The following is an 11,125-nucleotide window of genomic DNA, read 5'->3' as shown; positions in this document are numbered from 1 at the left end:
CAGTTCGGAATTTAAATCACGCCGTTCAGGCAAACTTGATCATGTTATTTGGTCAGTGTGTTCCCACCAAACTTATTTGTGAATAATACACGAATGGCAGCGTCTGGCTCGAAGAAAAAATGAGTTAATTGAATGAAAACAGCCTATGAACATTGTACGTGAGTTTTGTGCGTGGTGCGCTTTGTGTATCGACTTTCCATTGTTTTGTGCAACTTCAGCTTCTAGCGATCGTCATTTTTTTTTGTTTGTTTGCTGATGACCGGTAAATGCGTAGTTTTGTATTGTTACCGAGTTTATCCTGTCGGTTGAGGCAACCAACGAACATACGTACTACAGTACAGAAAGTGAGAATGATCAAGTGTTGTTACGGGGTGGATTCGTGATTTATATAACTTTCCAAAGTTTTCTAGATACGTTATTGGACAGATTGAGAGTGCTTTCGTGCAGACTTTTGACAAGTCACAAGCGTTTTCTGACGAGACAAGGCTACGATAATCTCCCGTTGCGGTAATTTTTCCCATGTTCTGATAAAACGGACGTTGCGAAACGTGGCTGTCGAGATCGTTTCTCGGATTTCGGATCGCGGATCGCGTATCATGTTGAAGTTAGTAACGTTACCGGTAAGCATTCGTGGTGCGGAAATTCCGTTATTCTGAGATTTTGGAAGTGCTTGAAATTCAGTGAACCGTAATGAAATAAAAAATACCAACATTTTGCAATCTCACTTCCTTCAAACTCATTATAAAAATAAGAAAAAAGTGATTTTTTCCCAATGTTTCGTTACGATAACGTTAGTAACGTCAACCTTTTACGTTTATAAAATGTAATTGTAACGCGTTTATTAGTGCGTAGGTCGTACTGCCGTTGTTTTTTGTGCATAAAAAACTAAAATTCGGAACTTTAGCGAATGGAAATACTGCTACAATGTGTAGCGCGGCGGCTCGTGTTTATCGGTGAGTATTTTTACCCATTACGAGTCACCGATTCCATCTTTATCCGATTGTTTTCCTGGAGTCCGACGATACTGTAATCCTTTATTACCATGTAAAAATTTGATTAACCTTCTATTATCATTCGTTTCTGCAGTTCAGTTATTATCAAATCACAAACCACCGAAATATAATCGTGGAAAACAAAATTGTTTTAACAGACAGTATTTAGTGATACGAAATATGATTTAGCTTTATTGTGTGAGTAATAATCGGTTACATTTTGATTGCAGTGTCAAAAGTGCGTCGCTTGACGATTCAACTACGAGAACTCCTACATGCAGTAAAGTGAGGAGCAACCCAGAGGAGGTAAGGATTAACTTATCTTAATAATTGCTTAATAATTAAATGTGGTATGTTTGGAACCGAATTTCTGTCCCTGTTTAACATGCAGTGAATATATATGGAAGTAGACAACAAAAATATAAATAATTTCAGAACCGAAAATCCAGTCTGCTTGAATTAATTCGAGTTTTCTTATTTGTTTCTTTCCAGAGCTGGGCAGAGACATCCGAGTAACTTCTCCAATATTCGGCAACGTTGGTGAGTTTGCACGTGTTAGGTTACGGGTATTTCCCTGGAACTCCTATGTCTGTTACGTGGCGTGGCGGTAAAAATTGCTACACAATCTTCGATTTCTTAGCTGCATGGATAGGCTCATTCGCGATCGCAACGGTGCTTGACTTTCATTGTCAGTCGAATGATTTTTTTGCAATTTATCTATTTTACCATGGGTTAGTCGAAGTTAGAAATTTTGCACGTTGTTGAAAGTGGAATGAGCACCGCGACAGGTAACCATCACTTACTCGGCATTCGCGAGAACGAATTTTGTTTAGCTATACTGATATAATAATCTACGTTTGAATTTACAAATGCCGTCGTTTAAGCGGTGGATTTATCTGAGGTTCAATTATATAAACACAATTGCTTTATCGTTGAAATTTCAAAATCTGGCATAACGTAACGTAATCCAATTGCCTGCTCTATCTTGAATAATATTAAATTTTCTATCAGCCAGCAAGTATTGATCGACTGCAGATTTAGCTCGTTTAGTCGAATGCTGATAAGCATACAGGATGTTTCTAATCGATTTTACAATATGTTGATGTACCAATAGCCCTACAGCATCACTAAAATGACTAAACGAAGTATATTTGAAATTATTATGCAATCAGCTGTCTGACTATATGTGGTACAAAAACATATTGCTACCTACAGGTAATCAACGAAAAGGTAAATCACGGTGACCACGGCGCAAATGAGGAAGAATGATGTGTGTTGGAAAGAATGGAGAATCGTTTAGATCGAATATAGGTAACCGGGTAGGTAGGTGATCGTTTCGGGAATCATGTGCGAGTCTGACTTATAAAATTTCCCGTTGGGTGGTTCCGTTGGGAATCAGGTGAGGGTAGGAAGGACGCGATGTATCGCGATGTCACTGACTTTTGTAATCCACAGCGTCAAACGATCAGAGTTTTTCCGCCTACAACAAGCGAAATACTTGAGCTTTCAGATCATTTGTAAGCTTTTAAATATTAACGAGGTTCAATTTTTCATTTCTTGTCACTCTGCAAAAAACTTGGCACTCTTCAGCCGTGATTCAGTCTATAATTATTCAATCATTATTTCATTCAATTAATCTCTGTGATCGTCTGAATGGGCAATACGCATCTCTCGATCATCTTTCGCGTTCCGTGGTACGGTAGATGAGGAGAGATGCAGAGCTCGAAGACTTCGCGTTGAAGAGGACCGCCGACCGTCACGCCACACAATGCATGCCTATCCTTCGCCCCAAAATCCTGCCCAAGTTTGATTCGCATCTGAGAAAAACAATCCGCATCGCTATGTGTCGAATTTAAAAAGACGCAGATGCGGATTGGATTTATACAGAACTCTGCAACAAGTCCTAGATATTTTTTGACAGATTAATCGATTGCGCATTTTTGCGCTTAGATCAATTACGGGAATTGGCAAATCGATCGATCGCGCTTTTTGCGTGTCGATTTCGCAAACGGTATGTGAAAAGGTAAAAGACTGTAGATGAGCTGAGCCTTCAACTCTTCGGTAAACTTTGCGACAAATAATGATGTTGTTAAGTTTCACCGTGCTCCTTACGCGTTGACTTGATACTTTACGATTCTGAGAGAAACGGCGACATTTGCGGGCCGGACCTCGAAGCGCGGGGATATGAATGACACAGTATAGTGATTGTAAAGAATCTTGTCGTTAGTATTTATGAAATATATCTGAGGTGTTTAGAAATATTTTTTTTGATCTCTTCATATTAATTACTGTTTTAGTGCAACGAACCAATTGTTTTACAAGGTCACGCAGAGAAATATCGAATGTTCCGTCGAACAATATATTTATTTCAATAATTCTTTGTATGAAATTAATGTTACTTCAAAAAACGCATTTTTTTTTCAACAATAGAAATTGTGGACTTGATGCGTATGCGCGGATGCCCTATGAATACGATAGTATTTGAGAGATCCTGATCAACGCAAATGCAATATATTTTTTTTATCGCTCGACGTTCCTCAGTTACCATACAAATTTATTGAAGTTGCCCAAGAGAACGAGCTGACGATAAGCAAATAGGCGAGGAGCCAAAAAATTCATTCTAAAGAATAAGCGCGGTATTTGCAAGTTATGCTCAACGCGTGGAAACATAAATCACGAAGAATAGTGAAATCTTGTGTTAAGTATTCGTTGTGTTCATCATATTACTTTCTGTTATAGAACAAGCAATTGGTTTTTTTCCTCTTAATATTCTTGTTTTTTTTTCATAGTGTCATTTTCATTTTACCGAATTAGCGTCGACAGTCTGTATTTTTGATAAGCTTATTCAAATGTATTGTGGAATTTTGCGATTAAACATAGCCGGCTCCGTCAGTCGACGCCGTCAATTGATTTAGTCGATCTCGCGGCAACCAATGTACTATCGATACTAGTTTTTGAAATGCACTTTATGCTGTCTATTTACGAATTTCGACGTAAAATGATTGCCCAAATATATTTAGGACAAATATTACGTGAAGATGGAGGATGCTTTTTATAGTGCGAAAATGACGCCAAAGTTTCAAGCCGGATATTTTAGCTGACACGTTGGAAAATTTGTTGATAAATTGTTTATAACGAAACTATGCGAAATTGTCGAAAAGATACTATATACAAATGTGCAGATAGTTTTGTTCGATATACCAAGAAGGTTGTTTGTACGGGCGTGAATTATCGGTAAGCTGTAGATCTAACGACTCGTTAAATTCGGAAAGTCTAACGATGTTTTGCAATTTCACATCGCAGTCCTGTTCTTCGAAATTCTACCAACGATGAAGGAGCTTCACCGTACTTCTCTTTGAAGCCATCTACGTCGTTGGTTGAGGAGGATAAAGATATTTGCGTACGTAATGCAGTTATAGCTTTTCGCGAAGCAACTTTCTAACATTTCGCAGTTGCTTTAATCATCGCAATAACAGATTCCAGCCTTGTACAAAGACATAAAACAGGAAACAACACTAGGCGTGATTATCGGAACTAAATGCAAATCGGTGGAAGTCAAGAGAGCCATGAATTACGTGATGGGATATTGCGTTGCCCAAGATTTGACGGCTGTCGATCAATTGGTTCGTGATTCAAGTTTGACAGAAAGAATGGTGTGGTCACAGTGTGAAATAATTCAATCTTCGTCAACAAATTTCGAACTTCTACAGATAGAAGCTAGAGAAAAATGCCAACCCTGGACGTTGGCTAAATGCTTTGATACTTCGTGCCCCGTGACAAGGTTTATTCCGTACGACGCGTTGAAGGATCCTCAAAATGCTATGCTGTGGTGTATCGTTAACGGTGGACCGAGACAGCACGCTAATACAAAAGAGATGATTCGCACTATTCCGGAATTGATATCGTTTATTAGCAAGTTTATGACTCTGGAAAAATATGATTTAATTTTAACTGGAAGCCCTCCTTACTCGGGTCTCATTTACCCTGGGGACGTCATAGAGTTTGGCATAGATGACATTACGTCTGCTGTTTTCTCCGTGGACACCGAATAGTCGAATGTTACAAGTCCCATCATCTCAGTTTTCAATTGCACGATGTTAGGAAATAAATGCTCTTTCATATTTTCCTAGTAAATCTCAGAATGTTTGAAGACTGGCATTAAGAGGATGTGGAAAGTGTTTAAAAAATTAACCGTTTAAATTAGTACACATATATTAAGTACTTGGCAGTTAACAATGATTGTTAACTTCATTTTTATGTACAGTGGAATGGCGAAAAATTCTTTTCTGTTGTACTTTTAAGTGCATTGTTGTAATGCATAAACTTCGATAGTTGAAAATATAGTATCACTGGGAAAGAAATACATATCGAATTAGTAACAAACTCTTCAGAAATAATGGACAGAAGCATTATTCAAATCCACTTGACTTGCTCTCCTTTACTTCCTTTAATACTCTCGATCTCAATTTGCGATATTAGCGCACTATAGGGCTTGTGGCAAACTGGCGAATCCAATGGAGGGTAGTAATGTCTGTAGCACAAGTATGTCAGTAGTATGCCTATAGTCGAACCGACCGTTATATCTGAAACAGTGACACGAATTAATATTATGTCAAGTTATATCAGTGATATTTGTCAAATCTTTACCGAAATGGCACAGACTTACCCTGCCAATGATGGTGGTAATCACAAGTCCGACTGAGCGCTATACTTAGAGCAATGCCTAAAGGTATTAAAAAAATGCATAATTTCCAAGCCTGCCCTTTTCCTGCAAGTGTGAATGTGTGGAGTTTACCGGCAAGGTAGAGAGATATAAATCCGAGACTCGCGAACGCAACTGAAATATCGAAAGAATATTTCGGTATACGGTCAAAACATTTTTCCATTTTTAAAAATACAGCAATATTATTCACAGTTCTCTTTATAAGTTTTATAAATTAACAAATCGTAAATTTTACACGAGGAATGTCCACTGGGAAATGATTTCTTGCCATCTCTGACCAAAGCCGGATCTCCGTTACAGTCGAATTCAGTGTTCATTGCCCCGTCAGGAAAACATCGCCAGTAGTAATCGGGTCTTGGTCGACCTGCGAAGGAAAAGATGTGAAATTAGTTTTGTTATTAAATTCTATATTTAGGTTCTGAAGTAGTACACTCACCTACAATTAGTTTTATCACATCGGTAATAACGCCGTTCAAGCCCAGAGTCAATGTCACTGATAATGTAGCTTGATAAAAATCTATTCTGTCTCTTGTTACGAGGAATGTAAGGCATATCACAATTATTGGAAAGACAAATACCAACGGCTGAAATGTAAAAATTTATATTTATTAACTTGTTACCAGAGATTAATCACATAATGCTTTTTTTCGGTTAAAAATAAATTTTTACTCTACCCATAGTACAGTGGTTGGTACGTATGAATCTGTCCTGGGATTTTTATAAAGCCACAATTCATCAATGTGAATTTTCCTTGTGAATGGTTCAGCCCTTTCTAGTTCCCTGCAAGGATTTTTCTCTTTCCTCAAGTGTTTTTACCTTGTATTAAAATTAAATATCGTATCGGAAATTGTATATTTTTTTTTCGTGCTCTAAAACACTCACAAGGTGATCCTGTAATTGGCTATTTTTTTTCTACTCTCGGAATTTATACTGGTTGAAGAACGCGTCGTGAAATTTAAAAATGCATAAAATGTTGGACATTATCGAAAGCTTGGAAATATTGTAACAGAGCGGTGCAATTACGTGATTTTTAAACTTTATGATGCGGATTACGAATTGGATGAAGTGTCAAAAACTCGCGCCATATGTGACTTATTGTTAAGCTGTGAAAATTAGCAGACCATCGATCATCGATGTTAGCAGACGATCTGCAGTGGTGACTTAAATTCGAATGAATGAACTGAATGAAACGATTATTTACATGAACAGCAGACCCAGAAATCCGCGTAACAGGATGTCGAATAATAAGCCACTCGACATCTCGAGGCCGCGAAACGGAGGCATTTTCTTTTCCTTGAAACAACACTACTCGCAAGTCCAACGTCTACGTTCCGCGGCCATATTGCCAACAGACAGAAGTCGAATCTCGAAGTGTCTAAACACATTCCAAACTAAACATCGAATAAAATCGAATACCCGATTGTATCTTTGCTGTAACATCGCGAGTGCACGTGTGCTGTCGTACAAGTCCCAAATTTAACGACGTGACTTATAATTTTCTGAAATGAGCGCGGATAAAAGAATTGCAACAGACGAGGAGGAGGAGGATGAAGAGGAAAAGCCTAAAAACTTCCACGAGATGGAATTGGACGATCGAATACTCAAGGTAAAAAACAACCTTCAAGGCGAAACAACCTTCGTGTTTTATGCAGGCTATCTCCTCACCAAAGCATGGTTCATTTAGTTTGAATTTCTTGAATGCTGTCGACCCATAAGTAGCTCGTATCAAAGTATCCTGTTAATTGAAAATCTACGCTTATTTGCCTCATAAGTCTGACAATTTTTGAGGTTATGCCTGACCATGCGATAAAGAGAATTTCGATCAATTTATTGTATCGCTATTATTGCTTCTGCAGGCAGTGGCAAAACTTGGCTGGCTGGAACCAACTTTGATTCAGGAAAAAACAATACCGCTTTTATTGGACGGAAAGGATGTATTGGTGCGAGCTAGAACTGGCTCTGGTAAAACTGCGGCCTTTGCAATACCAATAATACAAAAGATCTTGTCTGGTAAACAGACACAGATGAGGCAGGAAATTAAAGCGTTGATACTAGCGCCTAGTAAAGAACTTTGCAAACAAATTCATCAAGTGGTGACCGATTTGACGAACAAGTGCTCAAGGGAAGTAAAGTCTGTTGACATCAGCTCACCACTCGAACTTAATGCACAGAAACCCTTACTCGCAGAAAAACCAGATATTGTCATCGCCACGCCTGGGAGACTTCTACAACATCTTAAGGCTAATAATGTCAGTGTCAAAAAAACTTTGGAGACTCTTGTCATTGATGAGGCTGATTTGGTACTTGGATTACTACTTTTTTTCATATTCACTTCATAATTAGAGGTTAATCGAGGCTAGTTTGGATCAGAATTAATAATGAGATGTATTGGTTTTGCAAGGTATTTTCGTTTGGATATGAAGACGATGTTAAATCTGTACTAGCTTACTTGCCTACCGTCTACCAAGCTGTTCTAGCTTCGGCCACACTCTCCGAAGATGTACTGTCGTTGAAAGCATTAGTTCTACATAATCCAGCAGTATTGAAATTAGAGGAGCCACCCTTAGCACCACCCTCACAATTGGCACATTATACTCTGGCTGCTGAAGAGAATGATAAAGCAGCTATATTGTATGCTTTGCTTAAACTGCATTTAGTCAGGTAACATTTTATCTGAGACTCATTTGGAAAACTTTTTATAACATAGTACAATGATAATCGCCAAGTCACATTTGATGCCTTTTCTATTCAGGGGAAAAACAATCATATTTGTAAATACAGTGGATCGGTGTTACAAGTTGAAGTTATTTTTGGAGCAATTTGGAATCCCAACATGCGTTCTGAACTCTGAGTTGCCTGCTAGTGCAAGATGCAGGGCAGTAACGTATTTCAATAGTGGGACTTATGATATTATCATAGCATCGGATGAGAAGGCCTTAGAAGAGGTGAATTTAATTTCTATCTTGGCTGCTGTACAGATTTTGGCATTCCTAATTACTGTACAATTTTTACAATGTTTCAGCCACTTATGGTCAAAGATAAAAAATCTAAACGCAGAAAAGACAATGAGTCCGGTGTGGCACGAGGGATCGATTTTCAGTTTGTGTCTAATGTGATAAATTTTGATTTTCCATTGGATGTGACTTCTTATATTCATAGAGCAGGACGAACAGCAAGAGGTAAAAATCAAGGTACAGCGCTTAGCTTTGTAGCTATGCGAGAAAGATCTTTGCTCGATGAAGTTGACACTCAGTTGAAGGAAGGTTATAACAGGGAAAATATATTCAAAACTTATCAGTTCAAATTAGACGAAGTCGAAGGTTTCAGGTATGTATTGTGCAGTTGAATTTTCCCATTGACGAAAAAACCAGCCAATTGAATCGAGTGTGCGATTACAAGAAAATCGTCAATAAAAAAATGTTACAATCCAATTTCAAGGTATCGAGCAAAAGATGCCTGGAAAGCGGTGACCAGAATAGCAGTGCGCGAAGCTCGTCTAAAAGAAATAAAGCAGGAAGTACTGAACTGTGAAAAGTTGAAGGGGTATTTTGAAGAAAATCCAAGAGACCTAAAATCCCTGCGGCAAGACAAGGCACTGCACACGGTGAGGCAGCAGCCCCATTTGAAAGATGTTCCAGAGTACATAGTGCCCCAGACGCTGAAGAGGATAGCAGGAATAGGGAAAAGAAAACGAAAATTTGACAGGGAAGTTGCAGCAACTGGGTCGAGTGCTAGCAAATCAAAACACTTAGCCAGAGCTTCGAATCCATTAATCAGTCTCAGCATACCGCGAAAAAAGTAAACCAATGGAATTGAGTGAAAAAATTACGAACTGTTAAGAATATAAGACTATAACGATACTATATGGTTATTATATTTTGAAATACAAAAACGGAATTGATCGGAGAAAATTAGGCGATGCTGCTTTTTTTTTTACTGTAAATATTTTCTTAAGATTTATTACATATTAGCGGACCATAAAATTAGTAGCTTTGCAAGTATTAAGTAAATAATGAGATTTGCTAAATGCATAGTTGCAAAAATAAATCAGCCGACCTCGGTTTTGTGAAGTGAAAGTATTGGAATATTACTACTTAGGGGCCGTTCTGGGCTTGTACTTCCCTCTGATATTGTCATTCAGACCTTCCCTGTTTCTTGCCAACTCAATAGCATAGAATTGGATTCTGGATGTTAGTATGCTGTTTTGTTCAGAATATTCTCCATCACAATCCGCCCTTACCAGGGTGCCGAAACTGTAGTCTTCTACAACCTCCTTGAATTGTTCGCAAAACGGCCTCCACTTTGCTTTTCCTTCGGGCGACTTAAGCTCATCCTCGTTAATCTTGTCTACTTTAAAGTCTGGAAACGATTCTCTGAATGATTTGTAGATCAAATCATCGTGCGGTGTCAGTCTTAGGAGCTTAGGATCCACCGAACATAATATCTGGAAATGAAACAGTGTTTATAAGCTGGAGAAAAATGTGCATAGATATTTCGGATGAAAAAATTCTGTTACCAACGTTAAAGTATATCTCTGCGTGCTCATACGCCTTGATTGCCCACATTGCCTCCACTGATGGCTGGAATAATTTTTGGACGGATTAAAATTGGTCAGTTTAGAAAATCTGAGAAACATAGGACACTTTAGGAGTCTGGTAATTGAGTTTGAATGAATTATTTTTGGCTTACGTCATTGTCAAACTCCTCGGCAGGCCTGGACAGAACGCTGCTTCCTGCTATCAATTGATCAGCTGTCTGTATCGTAGGGTAAATTATTGATGATTAGTGTTTCTTTGAAATGGGTACGTAAAACAGTGAGAATATCAAATATAGGTTATGCTTTGTACAATAGGTTTTCAGGTATTGTAAATCGTTGCAAAGGCTTGCAGAATGATATTTTTTTCAGGGAAATTAAAATCAGACTACATTTTGGTTGTGATCTGACGATAAAATTCTATAGAACGTATCTGAGCGTCATTATTTTACTTACCACATCACCCACATGTGCCATGTTTGCGCGAATGTTATTGTTATTATAATTATATCGTATATACGTCGAGAGTCAAGTTTGGGAGCGTTGCTTCGAACGGATAAAATTTGTTTAATTCAACTGAAATCTCTTTCCAAATTTTTCTACAATCATACAAACAAGATTGATTGAGTTTTATTCATCAATTTTGTGACTGTAATTTTCTAAGAAAGAAAATATCACGCGATGCACGAGTTCGAGACCTGACACTTTACATAAACTGACAGTTCAAAAACCTTTCTTATAGTAAACCATCGTTAGAGTAAACCGATTATTATTATTCTTCCCCCTAACACGTACACTGATAACGTGCTAAAAATAAATTTTGTGACAGCTACTAGTGTTTACGATAAAATAATAAACAAACTTAGCAAATCTGGA

At 38.0% G+C, this 11,125-nt stretch overlaps 4 protein-coding genes across 6 annotated transcripts; 2 read left to right on the top strand and 2 right to left on the bottom strand.

The window, feature by feature from the left end:
- The first annotated feature begins 924 nt into the window (after positions 1 to 924).
- On the top strand, positions 925 to 5,044 carry LOC107226732 (acylpyruvase FAHD1, mitochondrial). Its single transcript, XM_015667639.1, has 4 exons — positions 925 to 953; positions 1,223 to 1,298; positions 4,469 to 4,615; positions 4,703 to 5,044. The coding sequence occupies exons 1-4, from the start codon at positions 925 to 927 to the stop codon at positions 5,042 to 5,044; spliced, it is 594 nt and encodes a 197-aa protein (XP_015523125.1).
- Positions 5,045 to 5,186: 142 nt separating this feature from the next.
- On the bottom strand, positions 5,187 to 7,115 carry LOC107226753 (phospholipid phosphatase 5). 2 transcript variants are annotated; one of them, XM_015667661.2, is made up of 6 exons: positions 6,917 to 7,054; positions 6,390 to 6,495; positions 6,152 to 6,299; positions 5,951 to 6,079; positions 5,659 to 5,829; positions 5,187 to 5,575 (listed from the first exon to the last, which is right to left on the bottom strand). In XM_015667661.2, exons 1-6 carry the CDS (start codon positions 6,997 to 6,999, stop codon positions 5,406 to 5,408), a joined length of 807 nt encoding a protein of 268 aa, XP_015523147.1. In that variant the 5' UTR covers positions 7,000 to 7,054; the 3' UTR covers positions 5,187 to 5,405. The 2 variants fall into 2 exon arrangements, with proteins under 2 accessions (XP_015523147.1, XP_046599276.1); XM_046743320.1 differs by lacking the exon at positions 6,390 to 6,495 and having other exon boundaries at positions 6,156 to 6,299; positions 6,917 to 7,115.
- LOC107226752 (probable ATP-dependent RNA helicase DDX56) lies at positions 7,071 to 9,524 on the top strand. Its single transcript, XM_015667660.2, has 6 exons — positions 7,071 to 7,321; positions 7,572 to 8,015; positions 8,117 to 8,376; positions 8,468 to 8,660; positions 8,738 to 9,042; positions 9,154 to 9,524. Exons 1-6 carry the CDS (start codon positions 7,220 to 7,222, stop codon positions 9,515 to 9,517), a joined length of 1,668 nt encoding a protein of 555 aa, XP_015523146.1. The 5' UTR covers positions 7,071 to 7,219; the 3' UTR covers positions 9,518 to 9,524.
- LOC107226754 (protein PBDC1) lies at positions 8,852 to 11,106 on the bottom strand. 2 transcript variants are annotated; one of them, XM_015667663.2, is made up of 4 exons: positions 10,706 to 11,106; positions 10,405 to 10,470; positions 10,236 to 10,295; positions 8,852 to 10,159 (listed from the first exon to the last, which is right to left on the bottom strand). In XM_015667663.2, exons 1-4 carry the CDS (start codon positions 10,724 to 10,726, stop codon positions 9,806 to 9,808), a joined length of 501 nt encoding a protein of 166 aa, XP_015523149.1. In that variant the 5' UTR covers positions 10,727 to 11,106; the 3' UTR covers positions 8,852 to 9,805. The 2 variants fall into 2 exon arrangements, with proteins under 2 accessions (XP_015523149.1, XP_015523150.1); XM_015667664.2 differs by having other exon boundaries at positions 10,232 to 10,295; positions 10,706 to 10,717.
- Positions 11,107 to 11,125: the final 19 nt, after the last annotated feature.

The sequence above is a fragment of the Neodiprion lecontei genome, chromosome 6, assembly GCF_021901455.1.
Source record: "Neodiprion lecontei isolate iyNeoLeco1 chromosome 6, iyNeoLeco1.1, whole genome shotgun sequence".
NCBI classification, from domain to species: Eukaryota; Metazoa; Arthropoda; class Insecta; order Hymenoptera; family Diprionidae; genus Neodiprion; species Neodiprion lecontei.
Note: the sequence above shows the minus strand (reverse complement) of the source record. Positions and strands in the feature narration are given on the sequence as shown.